Raw genomic sequence first — 20,000 nt, 5'->3', positions numbered from 1 at the left:
TGCTGACTGGGGTTGTACCAACTATTTTATCATGGTTTATACTCAGAATATTTATTTACTATTTTAAGTGATTGCAGTTTGAGAAGCACAGGTGAAAGATACAGTTTCAAGCAGGAAATATCTCTTCAATTGGACTACAAAGACATTTCATTAGTGACCAATTAGTCACCAATAATTAACAATGATGATGATGACAATAATAATAATGTGTCGTTTGCTTGTGCATTTTTGCCTTCAGGCTGCTCAGTGCTTTAGTGACAATAATTAATCCTCAATAACGGGGAAACTAAGGCACTCAAAACCAGGACTGACTCACCCTGGGTGTCACTGCAAGTGAGGAGTGAAGACCAGGGAATAAAAGCCTGCAGAATTTGCAGCCTCATTCAGCAGACAGAATTGCTTCCTCAGTGAGAGGAAGCCTTTCACAAAATACTGAAGAACTCCACAGTTTTTTAAAAAATGCCGTACCCTAGGAAAATAACTTCAGTCGTAACAAAATTGTGCAAGAAAGAGTTAATGAGACAAATCTCAGTTAAAAATTCTGTGGGAAAAATAACTTGAAAATGAGACTTACTGAGTATACATATATTTTTCAAATTTTTTTTTTGCTAAGTAAACATTTTCTAAACGAGGTAAATTGATTACAACACTCTTAGCATCCATCAGTCATTTATTTTTAGTGAGTTCAAGGATTGCACCTGAAAAATAGCTTAGAGGGGATGTATAAAATCTAAATTATGTGTATATGTATTTTTTCTATTCCCTAGTGGAATCTACAAGCCCCAGTTTACTAACCACTGACAACAGTCTAGAGCGTTCTTTTTTCATCCGAATGAAATCTACACTGACCAAGCGAGGAGTGCACATCAAATCATCAGGATACAAGGTAAGGGTTGCACTGTAGCATGAAATATTGACATCTTTAAATTATGTTCGTTCATGTTCCAGGGACACATTAAAAGACAGAGAAAGGAGCTATTTCGCATTTGCATATGTCTCATTCCTTTTGTTAAAGAATCATTGATACAAATTTTCCAGCCTGAGGTTTGGGTTTGGTACTACACCTCCATTAAATTGGTGATTATGATAACAGCATGATAGCCTTCAAAAGAGCAACAATTCCCAAGTAAAGGGATATTTTACCAATGAAGGTGAGTCAGAGTAACACCACTGTTTTCCATGGTGGAAAATTACTGCTCATTTTGTTAGACTGTTAGTCGTCTTTGGATTGTGTTTTTCCCAGAGAGGTAGGATTTCTTCATGCAGACAGTATGCTAGAGCTGTTTAAATTCACTGCTGTTCTGTCTGAAGGAAACAGCAGCCACAATGAGTACTTTTCCACCATTTTTCTTTCATTGTCTGTCTGAGGGGCATCTGCTGCTGGGGATCATATTTGCTGGATTTCAGACTCTTTTAAGATATGAAAGTCTCTTGTTCCTTATCAGCAGTAATCTCATTTTTCTTCAGTCGTATATCGCTCATACTGCCTGTAGCTATCAGTGGCTTTGCAGTATACTAAAACTAGAAGGAATAGCACATTTTTAACATTGTCAACTTGTGGAATGAAATATGTCATCCATTAAGTATTATACAAGATAAAAGAGTGGTGCAAGAAAGTGAGTTGGAGAACTTGTGTGTATTTAAAGTTGCTTGTCAATGTTCATTTAAAAACTTTCACAAGAATGTTTTCAAGTTTTCAGAGGAAGATTTAGAGGAGCTTTGAAGTAAAATTCTGCGACTCATTTTTCCCAAAAAATTCTCTGTGAATACAGCATTGAGGTAGTCTACCTGAGCAGTAAAAACCTGGTAGAAATGTCTTCCTTGGAAGCAAATGACTGCGAGTTCTTCTCTTTGATGATTTCTGGGTCAAGATTATTAAATTAGTTGCTAAGGGAAATTTGGGTTCAAATCTGTGGTTTCTTAAGGCACCATGAGTTTTGATCGGCGTATTGCATAGTTGTCAACACCTGAAAGGATGCACTCAGTACTTGTTCACACTGACCGGTCTCAGAAGGTGTCAAGTGCGCTGACAGTGTCAGGAGAAGGGAGGCAGATGAATGAATGAATGGGCAGGTCATTGAAATTATACTAATTTTCATTATTAGGCATGGTCCAGCCAGGCTGGATCAAAGTTAGGTTGGCAGAGGATTCACTTTGCTGGATACTTCTGCTGTAATAGATAGTAATGATAGTAATAGAGAATTCATCTGCAGCTTTTGTAGCCTGACATTTTTTGCCAGGTGCAGGTGAGAACAAAAGGAAGATATGTGGGTGGCTTTGTCATTCTCTCTTCTTGGACTCCTGACAATCTAATGTTAGTCCAGCACCAGAATCGGACATATCTAGAATGGGCTGGCTTCACAAGTGGGTTTTTTTAGTCATTACAACACAGTTTTTGAAATTCATAACAGACCCTTTACTCAAAAGAAAGACACAGTAATGTCTATCTCTTAAATACAATTTGGTTTCTCCTAGACCTGGTAGTGCCTGGTGGAAACACTGAAAACCATAACTGAGAAGTCACAGGTAGCGCAAAATTAATTTTGAAAGATCAGATACATTTCTTAGTCAGCTTTTCCTAGACACAATGGATAAAAAGAAAAAGTATGATACTTAACAAAACTGTCAAATAAAACATTTGGTTTTGCCCAAATGTTTCTATGAGGCATCAGCAAGTCATCATGAGTAAATTGCATAAACAGTGAGCAAGTCTTAGGCAGGTGTAAATATAGAGGCGTATTTCCTCTGCTTTTTGATGTTTTTGAGGATTTTGTGACTGACAGTGTTTGACTGAGTTCAGCTGTGTCCAGCCATTTGAATTGTACTTTGACAGTTTTTCAAACGCGTGGTTGTTGGCACTCTGTGTTCTATGGAAGGGTAATTATCCACAGCCTCAGTGAGCCCCAGAAAAATTGTGTATTCATTTTAGAAGAGTTGGATCACGTGAATGTCTTTTTAACCGAGTGTTAAGAACTGCTTTGTTTAAACATCATTCTCAGTTGGTGTATTCGACAAGCATAATAAAACTCAACTGCTACAGTGCATGTCACTCACACTTTTAGGAATGTAACCAATTTATTCATTGATTTCTTAAAGTCCAGTGCCAGGACAAACTTAGGGCTTCTTGAATTTGTTTGAGTATATATTTTATTAAAATTAAGAAAGATCCTTATGGATGTACAGCTGTAAGGAATTATTGAAGGGAAGAATAGTTACATAATATTGACAAGGCTCATGGGAAGGGCTGGCTAAATTCTGCATCAGAGGTCCCTGGAAGACCTCCAGTAGTTACTCAGGAAAAGCTATGCCAGCTGGGGTTGTGTGCGGCAGAGTTCCTGGGGGAAATCCTGGTGGAGCAGGCTGACTCAGGAGCCTCTGTCTCACACCTTCAGAATACAACAGGGTATTCTGAACTGAATTTTCCCTCTGCAAAAAGCAAGGGCTCCTGGCTAACAGCTTCCTTTGAGCTCTTGTCTCGTTGTGGGTGGGTAACCCTTCTGAATCAGCATACAAACGTTCATCACGAGCAGTGTGCTGGGAACTCTCTATCTTATGTGAGTCAGGTTTTATCTCTGTCAAAGGTATCGGGCTCCCTGTGGATTCAGTCCTCCAGCAGTGACAACATTTTTCATCTTTGTGAACTGGTTTTGTCTTGTTCCAAACTCTTACTGAGCTCAGAACCACATCTCCATTTTTCCACTGCTTTGAGGACTGCTGATGAATGTTTTCTTTAGATAGCAAATGATTAAGGTGGTCCACAAGATGCTAAGCCAATTTTCAGAATGAGTGATCCCTGCCTCAGGAAAATCACATAAAATTGAAAACAGTCAGAGAATGAGATTGATTAATCATTCGGGTTGATCTAGTCAGGACTAATTTTCTATCAAAAGAAATGTTGGAACAAAGATCACACTGATAGACTTACACATATATATGCTTCAAACAGACCCTGTCTCACACCATCCTGACATGGGGCGAGCTCTGTTTTTAGTCCCTTCCTGGACTGATGTAATTAGTCCTGAACTATATATAAAGATGGAGGTAATGGGTTTTTTTGGTTAATTATATTACCTTAAAAGCCTGAAGTAGGAAAGTGATTACATGATTAATCCTCCCTTTCTCCTTCCCTTTCGTTGTTCCCCAGCACCCTCCTTGGATTGGATTTTCCCATTCTTAGGCTCAGACCTTGTAGGAAAAGATTTTGCATAGAGTGCTAGAGAGCTATTCAGTTTTCAGTGAGTAAATCTACAAGCGAAAAAAAAAAGTCAAATAAAATGTAGTCAGCTGATAAAACACACTGAAAACAAATAAAATTTTTTTTAAAAATTCCATTCATTGCAAAACTCAGAATGTATTACTATTACAGCTGTTGTCTAAAGTACATGATGCAGAGACTTACTGTTTTTCTCTGCTGAAAATGTATGAAATCTTCCTTTTTTCATTTTTTTCATCAATAAAATATAGTTTTAGATTTAATTTGGATTTTTGTTGTCTCCATTTTATCTTCTTTTCCATTTGTTTTCCTCCATTTGAGGGTCACAGTTCTGTTCAGTTATCCTGCCTTCAGTGTTTCTATTGTGTGACTTAGGTGTATGTCAAAGCTAATTTTAATTGAGAAATACTTTGTTCAAGTCCAGTGATACATTTCCTGCTCTCCTGTAGTATCCTATTATTTTTTTGTCATGTTTACTGTCATGTCAGATTGTGCTAGGATTTTCTTTGTTCAGATCTTTAGGGCTTGATACTGATCTCTTGAACAAAGCATAATTAATGGGATGAAGAAGTAGTCAAAGCACCGCACGTCATCAGAGCCAATAGTTGCCAGTAATTTCCAGTTTGTCAGCTCATCAGATGCATTAGTATATATCCATACACATTGCTCTGCGGTTTTATTGAGTACTCCTCTCATGATAAACTATTACAGAGGTGGATAAGCCAACATCAGGAGATTCACAGAATCACAGAATCACAGAACGTTAGGGATTGGAAGGGACCTCAAAAGCTCATCCAGTCCAATCCCCCTGCCGGAGCAGGAACACCCAGATGAGGTTGCACAGGAAGGCGTCCAGGCGGGTTTTGAATGTCTGCAGAGAAGGAGACTCCACAACCTCTCTGGGCAGCCTGTTCCAGTGCTCTGTCACCCTCACTGAGAAGAAGTTTCTTCTCAAATTTAAGTGGAACCTCCTGTGTTCCAGCTTGTGTCCATTACCCCTTGTCCTATCATTGTTTGTCACCGAGAAGAGCCTGGCTCCCTCTTCGTGACACTCACCCTTTAAATATTTATAAACATGAATGAGGTCTCCCCTCAGTCTCCTCTTCTGCAACCTAAAGAGACCCAGCTCCCTCAGCCGCTCCCCTTGTACTTTTTTTCCTTTGTACAAAACGTGTGCCAGGAATAGAATAGAGCAGAGAGGGGACAGTCCCAGAGGTTCTTGGAATGTGTGGAAGATAATTTCCTGACACAGCTGGTGAAGGAGCCAACTAGAGTGGGCCCCCTCATGGACTTGCTGCTTTTTGACAGAGAACGACTTGTAGATGTAATGGTTGGAGGTTGTCTTGGACATAGGGGTTATGAGATAATAGAGTTTTTGATTCCCGGAGAAGTAAGGAGAGAGGTTAGCAGGACTGCCACCTTGGACATAGGGCAGACCTTGGCCTGTTCAGGATACTGATTGGGAGGCTTAGGTCTCTTAGGAGGCTGTTCTGAAGTACAAGGGGAGTCCAGGAAGGCTGGGTATTCTTCAAGAAGGAAGTCTTAAAGATGCAGGAACAGGCCATCCCCACATCCTGAAAGATGAGCTGACAAGGTAGAAGACCAGCCTGGTTGAACAGAGAGCTTTGGCAGGAACTCAGGAACAAAAGGAGAGTTTATGGCCTTTGGAAAAGCAGGCAGGCCACTCAGAAGGACTACAAAGATGCAGTGAAGCTATGCAGGCAAAAAATTAGAAGGGCGAAAGCCCGACTAGAACTCAATCTAGCTATTGGCGTAAAAGACAATAAAAATGCTTCTATAAATAAACTAACAACGAAAGGAGGACTAGGGAAATTATTCCTCCTTTATTAGATGCAGGGAGAAACACAGTGTCTAAGGATGAGGAAACGTGAGCCAGCAGTATGCCCAGGTGGCCAAGAAGGCCAATAACGTCCTGGCCTGCATCTGGACTAGTACAGCCAGCAGGACCAGAGAAGTGATTGTCCCACTGTACTCGACACAGGTGAGGCTGCACCCTGAGTACTGTGTTCAGTTTTGGCCACTGCAGTATAAGAAAGACATTGAGGTGCTGGAGGGGAGTCCAAAGAAGGACAGCAAAGCTCATGAAGGGTCTAGAGAACAAGTCTTACAAGGAGTGGCGAAGGGACTTGGGGTTGTTTAGTCTGAAGAAAAGGAGGCTGAGGGGAGACCTTATCACCCTCTCCAACATCTGTTGCTTCTCTGTCTCTCAAGAAGCCGGCAATCAACCTTCTTGGTAATCCATCAGCAGAGTTAAGGGCATCTTAAAATCCTTCAGGCTGTACCTTCCTACTTGGAGTGGTTCTTTCTATCTGCCGTGCTACTTAGATGCCTGCTTTGGCCCATTCTGTGTCAACAAGAAACAGTCTCCATGTCATTAAAACATCAAAGTCTTTCAGGTAGGCTCATTGATGAGACAATGAGTGTACTGCAGATTTTTTCAGTAACTGGAAGTAAATATAGCAGCTATCATGCACTGAGCAAAATCTTACTTACAGCCTTAGACTTTTGACCTTGTATTACTGAGAGAATTATTTGCTAGCTTACTCGGTGGCCTTGAAGTGAGGCCTTAGTGTCTTTGAGAAGTGCCTTGGGATTATGGAACAGCACATACATAGTCTTTGGAGATGAATGAAATGGACTTTGTTTCAGCTATTTGTATATGACTTTCAGGAGTTCTGAAATCCTTTAAAATGGCACAGAAGTGTTAGCACTGGATACAAGTGTAAGCCTTCCATGGCTGTTTTACAGAATCACAGCTCTTGTCAATACCAAGAGCAGGTATTTACACCTGTTTTTCTCTCTGGTGGAAAGTAAGCAAGCTCAAACAAACTGACCAAATTGCAATGAAGGGAGAAAAGTTATCTTCATAAGTATGGTTTTTGGCGGAATTTAAATTTACTAATCCAAGAGAGTGAGAGAGACAAAATCTGTGTTAGAGAGACAAAATTATGCCATTGCAGTTGCCTTGTGATACCATTCTCTTGATTCAGTCCAAAATTGAAATGTTTATTTCCTATCTAAGTGAAAGATTAACCTGCAATTCAGAAACAAGATGTCCCTATTCCAAAATCACTTTAAGGACCCAATATATCATGGGCTGATAAAGACCACAGAAGAAAAGCACCTACCATTTCAGGGGAATAGGAAGGAAGAAGTAAGAGAAGGCAGCTGTTTTTCTGCATAATAGTCTAATGATTAGTACATTTCTTGGATGTGGGCTACGTTAGAGTCAGTTTTAATTCCCTCCTCAGCCTGAGGGAACTCACATATCCCACTTTCCAACTTGGCCTAAATTCTTTTCTCCTCCTCTAATAATTTTGAAATCTTGAAATCTTTTCTGTCAAGCATTTTACTGTGTCCCAGAAAGGTATCCTGACCTTTCTCTGTAGGAAGAAAGAAAACTGCAGAGTTTAGTATTTCATCACGTGGCTACTGCCACACCTCCTTAATTGAGTGAAGAAGGAATAAGAAACCAACATCAGGAAGCATTATGTGAAGAGTTTTCTAAATGTCAGCACGTGCATTCCCCAGACTTTCCAGCACTGGGAAGACTTAGAGGTAATTTGTCAGAGAGAAAGAACTGATCGAGAATTCACCCATGTAAATCGATGACCTTTTAGTCAAAAGGAAGTCTCTTAGCTAGTAAAGATGCAGCATTACTTATAAAAGAACAAAATACTAATGGGCCAATCTTAGTCTTATGAAGTATCTACTTGTAGATATAAAGATACGGTTCAAGAAAAGATGGTCTGCAACAGGATTAAGAAGACTAGAGTTCATTTATGCCTTGCTATAGAGCTGTGAGATTCTGTTAGGAGAGCTGTCTGGAAAAGCTTAGTTCACACGCAGCATCTAAATACATTAACCAATTTTTTAAAAATGTTCAACAGCTACTAACTCCACGTTCTCATAAAACATTTTCAGGGCTGAACATCTTTTAAATGGGATTTACAGCACTGTTCTACCATCTGGAGACATGAATGTGTGTTAGGTATTCCTTATTGCAGGAGCACTACTGAAGCAAACCAGATAGTATTATAAAAAAGGCCTTTTTAATAGTAGTCTTCTTTAAAAGAAAGATTCAAGCTTTGATCAGTCCTCATTATGACTGCAGCTGTAGTATTCCTGACACCTGTGTAAGGATGTATTTCTCCTCAAATATTGTCTTAAATGTTCATATGGCTTCAGAGTTGTGATTTTTATTGTAGTATGTTCCAAACTGTGTAAACAGGAAATCACAAATGGGATTCTGAAAGGGAAGAAAATGTAAAATTGAACAAACATGGATTACTTTCTGGGAAATGTTCTATTTTCATAAATTGTGTTATCAAAGAATAAGTGATATAAAAAGTTAATATTATCACCGAATTAACAGCAATTGCCTTTGATTCTATCTTTAAGCAGTATAATTCTGTAGCTACCTATATTAAAAGTCAGTGAATATAGCAGTGAAAGAAAATGATGAGATTGAGATTTATTCTGATGCATAATAAAATATTAAAAATGGATGGAGATCAGCTCCAAGCCAAATCTGGTATTCTTTCAAGAGCCAAGAGTTCTTGAGTCATAGAGATACAAAACGTTTGTTGCACTTTGATAAGTAGCACGAATTGTCTAGATGTGTGAACTGATAGTGCAGTGTGAGACCCATTGCAGTGTTAATAAACAAGAGATCAGTGAGTGGGATAAGAAGGACATCTCACCAGAGCGGGAACCAGAAAATACCTCCTCTGACACACTGGGAGAAAGGTTTTGTGCTCCCAGATGGGAATGCCTACCAGAAAACAGAGGTCTTCATCCTACAGAGTTTTCTTAAGTTACCCACCAATGGTGTCTGCCACTGCTTATTGTTAATATCTGGGAATTTGCCTTTTGTAGGCGCAGAGAAAACCCCACAGTGCTCTGGGAAGAATCACCAGCCAGGATTTGCTGTAGGACAGGCAGATGCTGCTGCCAACATTTCTGCTCCACTTGGCTGTTTTGTAACTGCTGCCAGTGGAAATTTTGGCCCACCTCCTTTTCACAGTGTAAACATTCTATTAGATGTGCAAATGCAGATCGTAATAGCTCTTAAAATTATCTCTACCACTTCCAACAGTTCAAAGTTTTTGTCCAAAGTATGCTTAGAAAAAGCAATTAGCTCATACATTGAATAAATGTAACCAATATTAAGCTAATGTGGATGAGTACATCCTCCTGCTCTTCAGCAGATACTTGCAGAAGCAGTGTCATCTTTCCACTGGTAAAACTTTATTGAGTGTGAAACAGTCAATGAAATTCAAAACTGAGATGGAACTGAATGGGAGGTTCTTAAACTTGCATTTCAGTGACTTTTGCATTTAAGAAAACTTGTTTCTCATTGTGTTTCTCATGATTGCACACTGTCTTGATCTGGTAACATTACATCAATAGCTGTCGAATAGAAAATATAACTCCTGAATTGATACTCATAAGGGTATAAACCTGACATCTTATGCAAACACATATGTGTTTTTAGCTTTTGTAGAGCTGTGATGGTTTAACTAGAGGAAGACCACATTTTTGCAAGAAAGTGTTTCTCATTTTTGCCTCTGCTAGTAAATATTTTCTTGAAGAATTGCATAACAATTCTAAACAAAAATAGCTTCTAAGAATGAAGTTGTTTCAGAAACGTGGAACCTACACTCAGCCATTACTTTCATTACACTGTGGTCTGTCACAGGCTGTGTTTGTGAGCTGGCAGAAGCTTCTTGGAATGCACCATTTATGTGTAAGTAACACAGGCACCAGGAAAAAGCAGAGTTGTTGCACTCAAGGAGGTAAAGCTGTGGGTTATCGCCTGTCTCCACACTGATTCACAAAGGAAAGGCCACCATACATGTTCCCTTGAATAGCTACGGTTTTACTAGCTAAACAAGTTAGGTCTCTTTAATAAATTTTTACAATCACGTGGTCTTAGAAATTTAAAAAACAGTGGCGAAAATCTCTTTTACAAACAGCTGGAAATATTTAAAATGCTATTTATATGTTGTCATTACGAACTACTTCCCTGTAATTTTTTCTTCGTCATTAATTCTTGTATTCAATACATGCTGAAATGTTAGCTGCCCACAATTCATAAGGATCAGGCTGTGTCTTTGTCCTGTTAAAGCTGAATCCTTTTAAAAGTTCCTTTTTTCCCTACTCCCTACTCTGCATATCTTCTTAGTGATATAATAACTGCATTAACTTATTTGCATTGTGCAACAATGAGATAAACACTGAATTATGATTTTGCCTCATCATGAACTGGGAAAAGCATCTTTATTTCTTGTTTATTTTTTAACCCATAATTCCCACATGGTTTTCAAACTTTCTTTTACTTTTTGTGCAGGTTCTTACCTGCACAAGCATTGTGTCTTACTGGCTTTTTCCTGGTGCTTTTAATGTCATTTATGTTAATGAATGTACTTCTGCAACACTCCTCTGGGGCTGGAAAGTGCTGACATACCAAGAGATCAAGTAACTTGCCAAAGATAACAATGGCTGTTTGTGTCGGAGCCAGCCGTGATTACATGCTGTACTTCATCCCCAGCCTTTTTTCCTAGCGCATGAATATTGTCAACTCATCTCTGTGTTCCAGCACATCACACTTCATTTTCTCGAGCTGGTACTTCCTTTGTTTTGATGGTTTCCCTGAATAGGCAAAATGAGATGCCAAGTTAAAAAGTGCTCAGATCAGATGGGGTGAAGTTTAGAAGAACTTTCACAGAAAACCCAGAAAAAGAGGAACTCCTGCTCTCAACTGGGCTACCACTGGCTATAGAAGAGCTACTCCAAAATCCCTTTTCTCACAAAGAAAAAGAAGCAATGTGCCAGCAGAAGAACACAATTTCCTGCCTCTCGGATTTAGCCCAGGGGAGCTCCCTGAAGCAGCTGTTGCTGCCACCCTTTTGTGGGAGACGAGCAGGGCTGGTGGCTTGCACTTCCTGGGCTGGCAGCTGGCTTGGCTCCTTGCAAACTTTGCCTTTCTCATTTCAAAACAAACAAACTTTATAAGGAGACTTTAAAAAAAAATGATTAATATTTTTTCATATCCACCGTAGATTTCTCCACCCTGAAGACCTCCAAGTTTTATCAACTAGTGTGAAGCAATACATGTAATAAGTACGTGTAAAAACGGTGAGGAATCGTTACACACTGTAGCTCTTTATATTTGGACCAAAGTGAAAGTATTAGCAAATCAAAATGCCCCATTCACTCACACAGATAATACCACTTTGCAGCTGCTTTTCACAGACTTTCTACATGAATAGGTGGTTGTATGAGGTTCAAGGCCCATCATTTACTCACGAGGCAATCTTTTTAGCATAATTTGCTGTCATATGACACGAGGTTCCTCCGTACCTGCTCATCTGACAGGACTGGAGAACAAAAGCACAGAGCATTTCAGTGATGTGTCCATCACCAGTATGCCATGCGTAAAGCCAGTGGTCAAACAAGGACCATCACAAGAGGCTTTCATTCCCTGAAGCTGCTGACTTAACTTGGTGCAGTGACTTCTGGACAGTGAGATGGACACTGATTTGCTGGTTTTACCTTCTAGAAAAATTGGTCGTGAGTGTTTCAGGCCATGGTTCCCAGAAAGAGTTCCTGTAGTATAAATGTTGTTCTTCTCTGTTGTCCAGAGTGCATATACACTATGCTATATAACCAAATAAGCCATTATACTTCTGTGTCTAGGTGTTTAAGCATGCCTCTTGATTTGCCTGTTTAATGCACTGATACTAGCTGAAGAATGGCATTTGGTTGAGCACATCTGCTTTACCCTGTGGAGAAGGCAGAATATAGATGTTTCACGGGAAGAGTTTCAGTTTCTCCTTTTTACAGCATCATTAGGAAGCCGTCGTCCTAATAATAATAATTCCCTTTTGACATCATGGAGGTAAAAAGAAATCACTGCTGACATCAAAAATGAGGTGATATTTCAGCAGTATTATTTCACTGAAGATAAAATGGAAGTCTTTATTACTCCCAATGCTTTTAAAGAAAGCTGAGCAAGGCTTGTACTGACCCTGGAGCTTATATACCTTAATGCATCTATAACCAGTAAGAAATAAGAAATTTTAATTGTTACTGCTATACTTTTTGGCTACCCCTCCTTAGAACCAAGAATTTTGTGCCTGCTTAAAGGAAAATAAGAATAAAGAATGGAAGAAAAATAAGAAAATCTGAGAATAAGCTTGAGAGAGCACAATTATCTCGATTTTCTCCATTATTTAAAATTCGTGCAAAAGACCCCAAACAAATGAAAACAGTAAGTGTATTACAAGTGGTAATTTTCTTACAAATTTCATATTGGAGCCTTTATCGGGAATCCGTACTGATTGCATGAAGAAGTCTGAGCTCTGAAGAGGGTAACAAGTTTTATTTCACTTCCTATGGGTGGGTATTTTATTCTCTCTGAACTCCTGGTGCACGTTGCTGTGTGCATTGGTTGCCATTAAAAGGACATAGCCAAGGTCTGTTTCATCAGTTGTAAACAATACATTTTCTACTTCTGTTTGTGATAGCACATTAGAAGCTCCCACTCCCACTCCCATTTCGCTTTCCTTTGCACATATTCTGTTATAATTCTAGTCTTTGTATTTTTTTCCATTCTAAACCAAACAATGTTGCATATCAGAGACTCTATCCAAATATATTTGGAAAGGAGTGTATCTGCCTAAGTTTGGCAACATTTCCTAAATTTGAGATCTATTCTTGGTCTACTGCTTTTTTTTTATTTATTTAGAAGACATGTGAAGAGTAATTTAGACTGCAAACAATTAAAGCAACAGGATGCAGGTTTGGTGCCTTTAAAATTGACAGTACTTTTCTAATGAAAAGAAAGTTCAAGAAATGTGGATTATTCCCATAGCTTCACTTTACAGAATTGGTGACGTACTTGCAAGTAGTGTCTCCTCTGGGTAAAAAGAGCCTGATCAAAATGTTTCATAGTCTTTTCACAGAAACTTTTGCAATTAGATATGTAGTGGGATCATCGCATTATTTTGTTCCAGGCAAATATGTTTATAACAGAGCAGTCACAGCTCATCTGCTGTTGAGTTACTGCTTCTCAGTTATTCTCAGAAATAAGATTTGAATTCTTGCAGACATGCAAATATTTTATAGTTATAAGCCTTTACAAAATAAAAAAATAGTAGTTACCAGTTACAGTGAAATGTTTAAATCTGAAATGAGCTCTGCACTTTCAATGTAAACGGGTCTCGTTCCATGCACAAATACTTTGAGCATTTTCCTCCAGAATTTGTGCATGAACTGAATATTTTAGTTCCTGTGAACTTAACAAGTCCTTTAACTTTTGACATATTCTGGAAGGTCCAGGCATGTTTTATCTCTGAAATAATAGATAAATATTCCTCTTCTTGAAAATCATTATCTTATTAGCCTTTTCATTCATCTCTACCTGCTTAATTGCTTAGAAATGTGTATTTTTTTCCTTAACTTTATCAACTGCTTTCAGTTCTTGTGATCCTTCCTTCACATTGTATTGTTACAAAGACTGCGTTGGTTAAGTGAGTCCACCACTAGACCTAGCACTGTGCTTAAGAGGTATCTAAATGCACAGCCCAGTTTTGATTAGCTCACAGGGAATCACAGGACCCAGTCTGACTCTCCCACAGCCACAGGCCCAGGATTAGGAACTGGGGGGCACTGGATGCAGTTTTTCCTGAGGAAGCAAGAAGCTGATTCACAATACACAAACATGCATTGTGGGATGTTTTCAGTCACTTTATAGTCATGTGCATTCATAAATTTTGATAAGGTTGTAAGATGCAGACTTTGATGGTACAAAACTCACAGAAGAGCTTTAGATCACTGGAGCAACCACAGACAAAGTTTATGTTCACAATTTATCAGCTCTTCTCCATCAAGGAAAATTGTTTTTTAGTGCCTGCCTATTAGCAATCACATGCATATTATGAAATTAAGTTTTGGGGAGGACAGTCTGCCATCTGCCTTTTCTGTAATTTTTTCACAATGCATCATGCTAAAGTTAAAACTTTCTGTCATTCAAAATAGTGTAAAATATGAGATGTCTATAATAGAGACACTTTCAAAGAAAAATAGACTAAATGAAAATGTAAATCTTTATAAACTTTATAAATAGGCAACTACTGATGCTATACTTTATGTTTTAGCTTCAAGTGCTGTCCACTTTTTCCACACACCGTAGTGCCCACCATGTGCTCTTTAGATTTCAGGGTTGCTAAACTGATGACTAGTTAATATATATCTCAAGGAGTGTATGTTTTCTTCATAAACCCTTTCTGGTTCAGGGCCTTTTCTTGTGAAATGGAACTGCAAAAGCCTGATGTGGAGGATGAAAAAGATGTGTTCAGTATCTTTTCTGTGTTCTGATATGCTAAGATTTTATCAATAATATTGTTTTCCTGTAAAAATATATGCCTCAGAGAAAATCTGCTGTGTAGCTGTCAGGATTACACCTCTCAGAATATGCCTGTGATGATTCCGTTAAATTGATAAAAACAGAACACTCTGCTATGTAGAAGGATCGCTGAAAAGAATATTCGGAGGCCCTTTCATGTGTAACAGCACTTGTATGGCAGTACATTTATTGTGCTATAAATTCCATCACTGATTTTGGCCATTTCAAATTGATTCTGCAGTAACTGTAAGTAATGAACCTTACAGACAGAGCCAAGGAAAAAAAACAACAAGCCAATAAACTTGTGGCTGTAGGAATACAAATTGTAGAGTTCATTTAGCCTCAGTTTTTATCAAATCATGCAGCCAATACCCCACAAAGCCAGAAAATATATCCAACAAAATATACAGTGCCATAGCCTTGGCTTGCTTTAAATTTAACAGCTAAACCAGACACTCAGTTATTCGAAGAACATGTTTGTACGAAGTGTCCTGTGGATTTCACCTGAGATTTAAGGAAGGTGTTCAGCATAAGTGGATGACAGGAGAAATTGCAATAGAAGGGACTTAAGCAGGATAATGAGCCATATCCTGAGCTGGTTTACAGGGTCTGAGCAATATCACGCATCACTGTGTTTCACAGGCGTGCAGATCAATGTGCAGTGAGCTACTAATGGCTCACCAGGTCAAAATATATAAAAGTCTCCAAAATTTACAAATGTTCCTAGCCTATTTCCCTTTCTTTACTGAAAAGTTCTACCAGGTTAACAAGAATGATGTGTTGTCTTTTCTCCAGGTATCTGTAATGACCCCTTAGATTTTAACAGAGAATTTATGTGCTTGCTAAACATTTCCACAGAATGGCTTTAAAACCCATCAAAAAGATACCATTCTAATAATTTTCACATTAGTTTTGTAGATTTCCATTACATTCTGTGGGAACCCACTGATCTTGATTTCTTAAATATTGTATACGTTTTTCATAATCTTATCAATGGATGCCAAGATCGTTAGCCTCTTATTTTGCAAATAGACCATGGATCTAGTCCCACTAAATCAGAGGGCTGCTCATGTGACTAAGTATATATAAATGTACATAGATGTTCTACCCTTGGTTACATGAAGAGCTAACTTCAGATTTTAACTCAAATGCTAGAAAGACTGGAGAGAGAAACAAGGTCATGTTTTGTTCTCTGTGCAAAAATAAATAAATGTCTGGCTTGGGTTCCTACAAGCCCTGCAGCACTTTTGTGCATCACAGCTTGCACACTCATGTGTGCATTGAGTGCTGAATTCACTCCGTGTGTGTCTTCTTGTACCTAACTACAGCTTTATTGGAAGCTTTGCATTGTCTGTGGGAGATATTAAATCCTCATTTTGAGATCAAAATGCTTGGGTCCCTTCTAGCCTTATATAGTCCACAAAGACACTCATTGTCTAAGACATATTCCTTGTCTCTTTCTATAAAAAAGTCTATTTTTGTCAATTTTTCCAGTTTACAGAAGCAACCTGAGGGACACACAAAGGAAAGAAGACACAGAAACTGAGGCTTTCAGTTAAACACCAAATATCATGAAAGTCAAAATAAAATAATAGGTGTTGGGAACACTATTTTTTCTCTCACTGTTTGCTGTTTTGTGTTGCAAAGAGGAACATGAGCAAGTATGAAGTCTTGAGCATAGCCCCTGGTAACCAAGAGCAAAGAAACTCTGCTCACTATCTCCACTTTCCTTCTGTATAAACATTTCAGCCATAGTAAATTAGTGTGACTTGAAGGGCAAATGAATGGCTCTCATTCCCTATGAGAAACACTTGACAGCTCAGCAACCTAAAGGTTGTTGTGAAGGTACAGATCCTGTGACCACTGGATGATGGGACAGACATACCATTTATTTCAATACAACCTGAGATGCATCCTACTCTTAAAGGAGAGATTCCCAGCCTAGCACAGGATAAGTCCTAGGTGTTCAAATTGACTTTTGGTTAGGACTGCAGTGAGTGAAAGACCGTGGTTTTTTACATAGAAAAACTTAGTCAAATATAAGGAAAGGTTCAATGTGGATTGACAGATGGCTTACAACACCCCTACTATATCTCATTTATAAATATGATTGATGTGGAGGTAATTTCTTGGTAACCTGTTTAAAAATAAACCAAAAACAAACAAAAAAACCCCCCACCCAGATTCTAGTGGTGGCTTAGTAAAAGAAAATTAATCTCTGCATGTTAAACTTGCCAACTTTTGAATTAATTGCATGAGTATAACAATCAATTAATAAATGTTAAGCAAACAACAGAAAATCAGTGAATTAAAAATTACTAAATTGATTCCAATGCAGATAAAGCAAGAGGCTGCCATAATTCTTCAGTGTACATTCAAGAACACGAATCTTGTCTCATCAGTTCCTGCTCCCCATTTATCCACATTTGGCATTTAAAACAATGCTGGTTTATTATGATTTTTACAAATAAATTGCTATCTATAATCCAGCTTGCTACATTAAGTGGATTATAGAAACAAATCACAAATAGTAGTCCATTTGTAGCTGTCAAGGAGAAGGTCAGAGCTTTGCAAAGACCATCCATCTACATGTGGAATATAAGTTTTTTCTTCAAAGAGAAATCACATACTTTGTTTGGATGGACTTCAGCTAGTAATGACAGTACAGTTTCTTGAAGTACCCACAGATACCCTTCTCTCCACAAATTAACTTCATTTTGGGTCACAAATATTGTTCAAAATTGAGGTGATTTGACGTGAAACAGATCTCATCAATGAATATTTCTGGGCAAATTTGATTTGATTGAAAGTGTGTATTTATATTTTCACATTCTTCGAAAGTTTCAGGAGAGGCTTATGATGGCACTGCAGGCTACAGGCCACATCTGTGGAAAGACGCTTGAGCCTGAGATCCAATCATTCATGACCTATTGCTGTCGCTGCCACTGAACACACAGTTTGTCCTTCTAATTTATCAGAATTATTTCACTGCATTTCACAGAACTGTGCAAAATAAGTCTGTGTACTCATTCTTTTGCAGAAAGTCATACGGAGATTTGTTTCAGGAAGGAGTCTCCTAATAGATGTGTTCATGTCACATAACTTAATTTACAGTGCTTAGTGTAAACAGTAGGCAACACCTTCCTTGCATCTTAGCACAAGGAAGCTCATAACCTAGAACACTTCTACTGAAACTAAAATAAAAATAGAATTGGTAGACATTTGAGTAAATACAATATGTCAAGGAAAAGGCAAAGAGTTTTGCAAAGCTTTCTCAGGGAACTAGCAAGCGTGGCCACAGGGGATTTCCATTTGATACAGAGCAGCAGCATTTCCAGCATGGAGACCAGCACAGTCCCTGACCAGAAACTAGAAAGAAATTAAGCTGCCAGTGGAGGGGGAGGATCCTCTCATGGATAAGTAAGTGCTTTAAAAAAAACCAAACAAAACCAACCAAAAGACAGGAATGGTCAGTTTTCTCAATTTAAGTGGTCACTGCTGCTTTTACACAGCAATTGCTGTTTGTGGGGTCTTTGGTTCTCAGCATATTTGTAAATTAAATGGAAACTAAGGTGAACAGGAAAGTTGCAGTGCTTATTGGATTGTAAGAATGTGAGTCTAATGTGAGCAGCAGCACAAGAACTTCATGATTCTGTGTGAAGAGGTAATAAAATAGCAGATAAAATTCAGTTCAGGTAAATGTAAAGTAATACACCTGGGAAAAAACAATCTTGACTGTGTATATACAATGTAGAGTTGTTACTGCTTGGAGGAGGTACCTTGGAGTTGCTATGGGAAGTTTATGAAAGGAGCAGCTTAGTGCTCAGTTGTGGTCAGACAGCAGAGTGATAAGAAATTATTAGGAAAGAAATTAAAAAATAAACAGAAAATGTCATTATACCACTGTATAAATCACTGTTTTTCCTTTATCCTGAATACTTGTGCATGTGTTATCCCACCTCATCTCAAACTGAAGATCACAGAACAGCAAAAAGTGACAACATGAACCAGCATTGTGAAACAGCTAAAATATACATAGGAGATTCAGCTTGGAAGAAAGATGACTACAGAGGCACATGTTAGAAAACATCAGTGTGTAGAGAGGGCAAATGAAGTATAATTTTCTGCTGTCTCTCAATATGTAGAGTGGGGAACAAAATTAAAGCAGTAAATGACGAATTCGGAACAAGCAAAAGGAGGTACTGGCCAGATTTCCAGAGTTCAACAGTGGAGTTCATTGCCACGGGGCACTTTGAATGCCAAAAGCTCACCAAACACCATGCCTGTGCCCCAGAAAGTCCTGGGAGAATCCATAAGGGAAATGTCATTAGATGTCTGGCTACTCCGATGCTCTTCCTTAGGCAGCCTGAGTGACACGGAGGACGCTGGCCTACACAGGCCTTTGGTTTGGTCTGCTCCAGCTCTCCTAAGGACACACAGTTGCTTCTCCAGAAGGGCTGTCATGGCGTGCCCTGGCCTTCTCCTGCAGCCACAGTCTCTGTAAAGCCACATTAGGGCTTGAGGCTTGCAGTTTGAGTGCCAGCTACTTTCTTTATCAGGACCATGTGAGTCCTGTTTCAAACTGTTCAAATATAATGCACGTCTGGGGAACTACTGAGATGAGATCTTGGCAGACATGCCAGAAGGTTCTTGCTTCCCATCCTATGATCATTCCTTTTCGCCATCTGGACGTGGAGGTATTACTAGCGACCTGCAGCAGCTTTTCTGAAATTTGCAGTTGTATTTTTCATAAAATCAACTCACATGCTTTTCTGTATGTTTTTCCCTTCTTAGTTTAGATTCATGTAAGTGTCATTGATGGGAGGAAGGTGAAAGCATGTTAACAATTATGGGAAATTAATATTTTTTGCCCATCTGCACCTTTGCTTTTGTCACACTTGTAGCATTCTGCAGCAAATCTCACACATTCTGTTCCCCAAGATCTCTCAAGTACAACTTGTGTGTTTGTGTACAGCCAGTGGGAATTGTGCCATACTAGGGGAAACCATGCAGGCATTAAAATAAACAAAATGGTTGCTTCTCTGTGTAAGAGCCTGTACCAGACACCATTAGCACAAACAGAGAAACCTTGGTATTAAAGAAATCCAAATTGTACTTCTCAGCCTTTTTCATATTATGAGAAAAACTCAGATCTTCCCACCCACTTAGCCACCAAATAAGGAAGAGTGAATATGACTTTTCTTGACTAATTTCAGAATGAATTCTGGGGTTGCTACCCAAGCTGGAGAGCTTGAGTAGAACATGAACATTGCTGTCTTAATCGAGGCTAACTTCGGGAATTCATTTCTGCATTTACAGAAAACAACATTTTCTATATTTTTTTCTCTGTGTGTA

The 20,000-nt window shown here is 38.7% G+C and overlaps 1 protein-coding gene across 1 annotated transcript in view; it reads left to right on the top strand.

Moving 5' to 3' along the window:
• Positions 1-769: 769 nt before the first annotated feature.
• The window catches only part of NPAS3 (neuronal PAS domain protein 3), a 60,128-nt gene continuing 40,897 nt past the window's right edge, over positions 770-20,000 (top strand). Inside the window, exon 1 of the mRNA XM_010184663.1 lies at positions 770-886. Coding sequence (XP_010182965.1) covers positions 833-886 — 54 coding nt within the window. The 5' untranslated portion in view covers positions 770-832. The remainder of the gene's footprint in view (positions 887-20,000) is intronic.

This window comes from Mesitornis unicolor, unplaced genomic scaffold, assembly GCF_000695765.1.
Source record: "Mesitornis unicolor isolate BGI_N332 unplaced genomic scaffold, ASM69576v1 scaffold13055, whole genome shotgun sequence".
Taxonomy (NCBI): domain Eukaryota; kingdom Metazoa; phylum Chordata; class Aves; order Mesitornithiformes; family Mesitornithidae; genus Mesitornis; species Mesitornis unicolor.
Note: the sequence above shows the minus strand (reverse complement) of the source record. Positions and strands in the feature narration are given on the sequence as shown.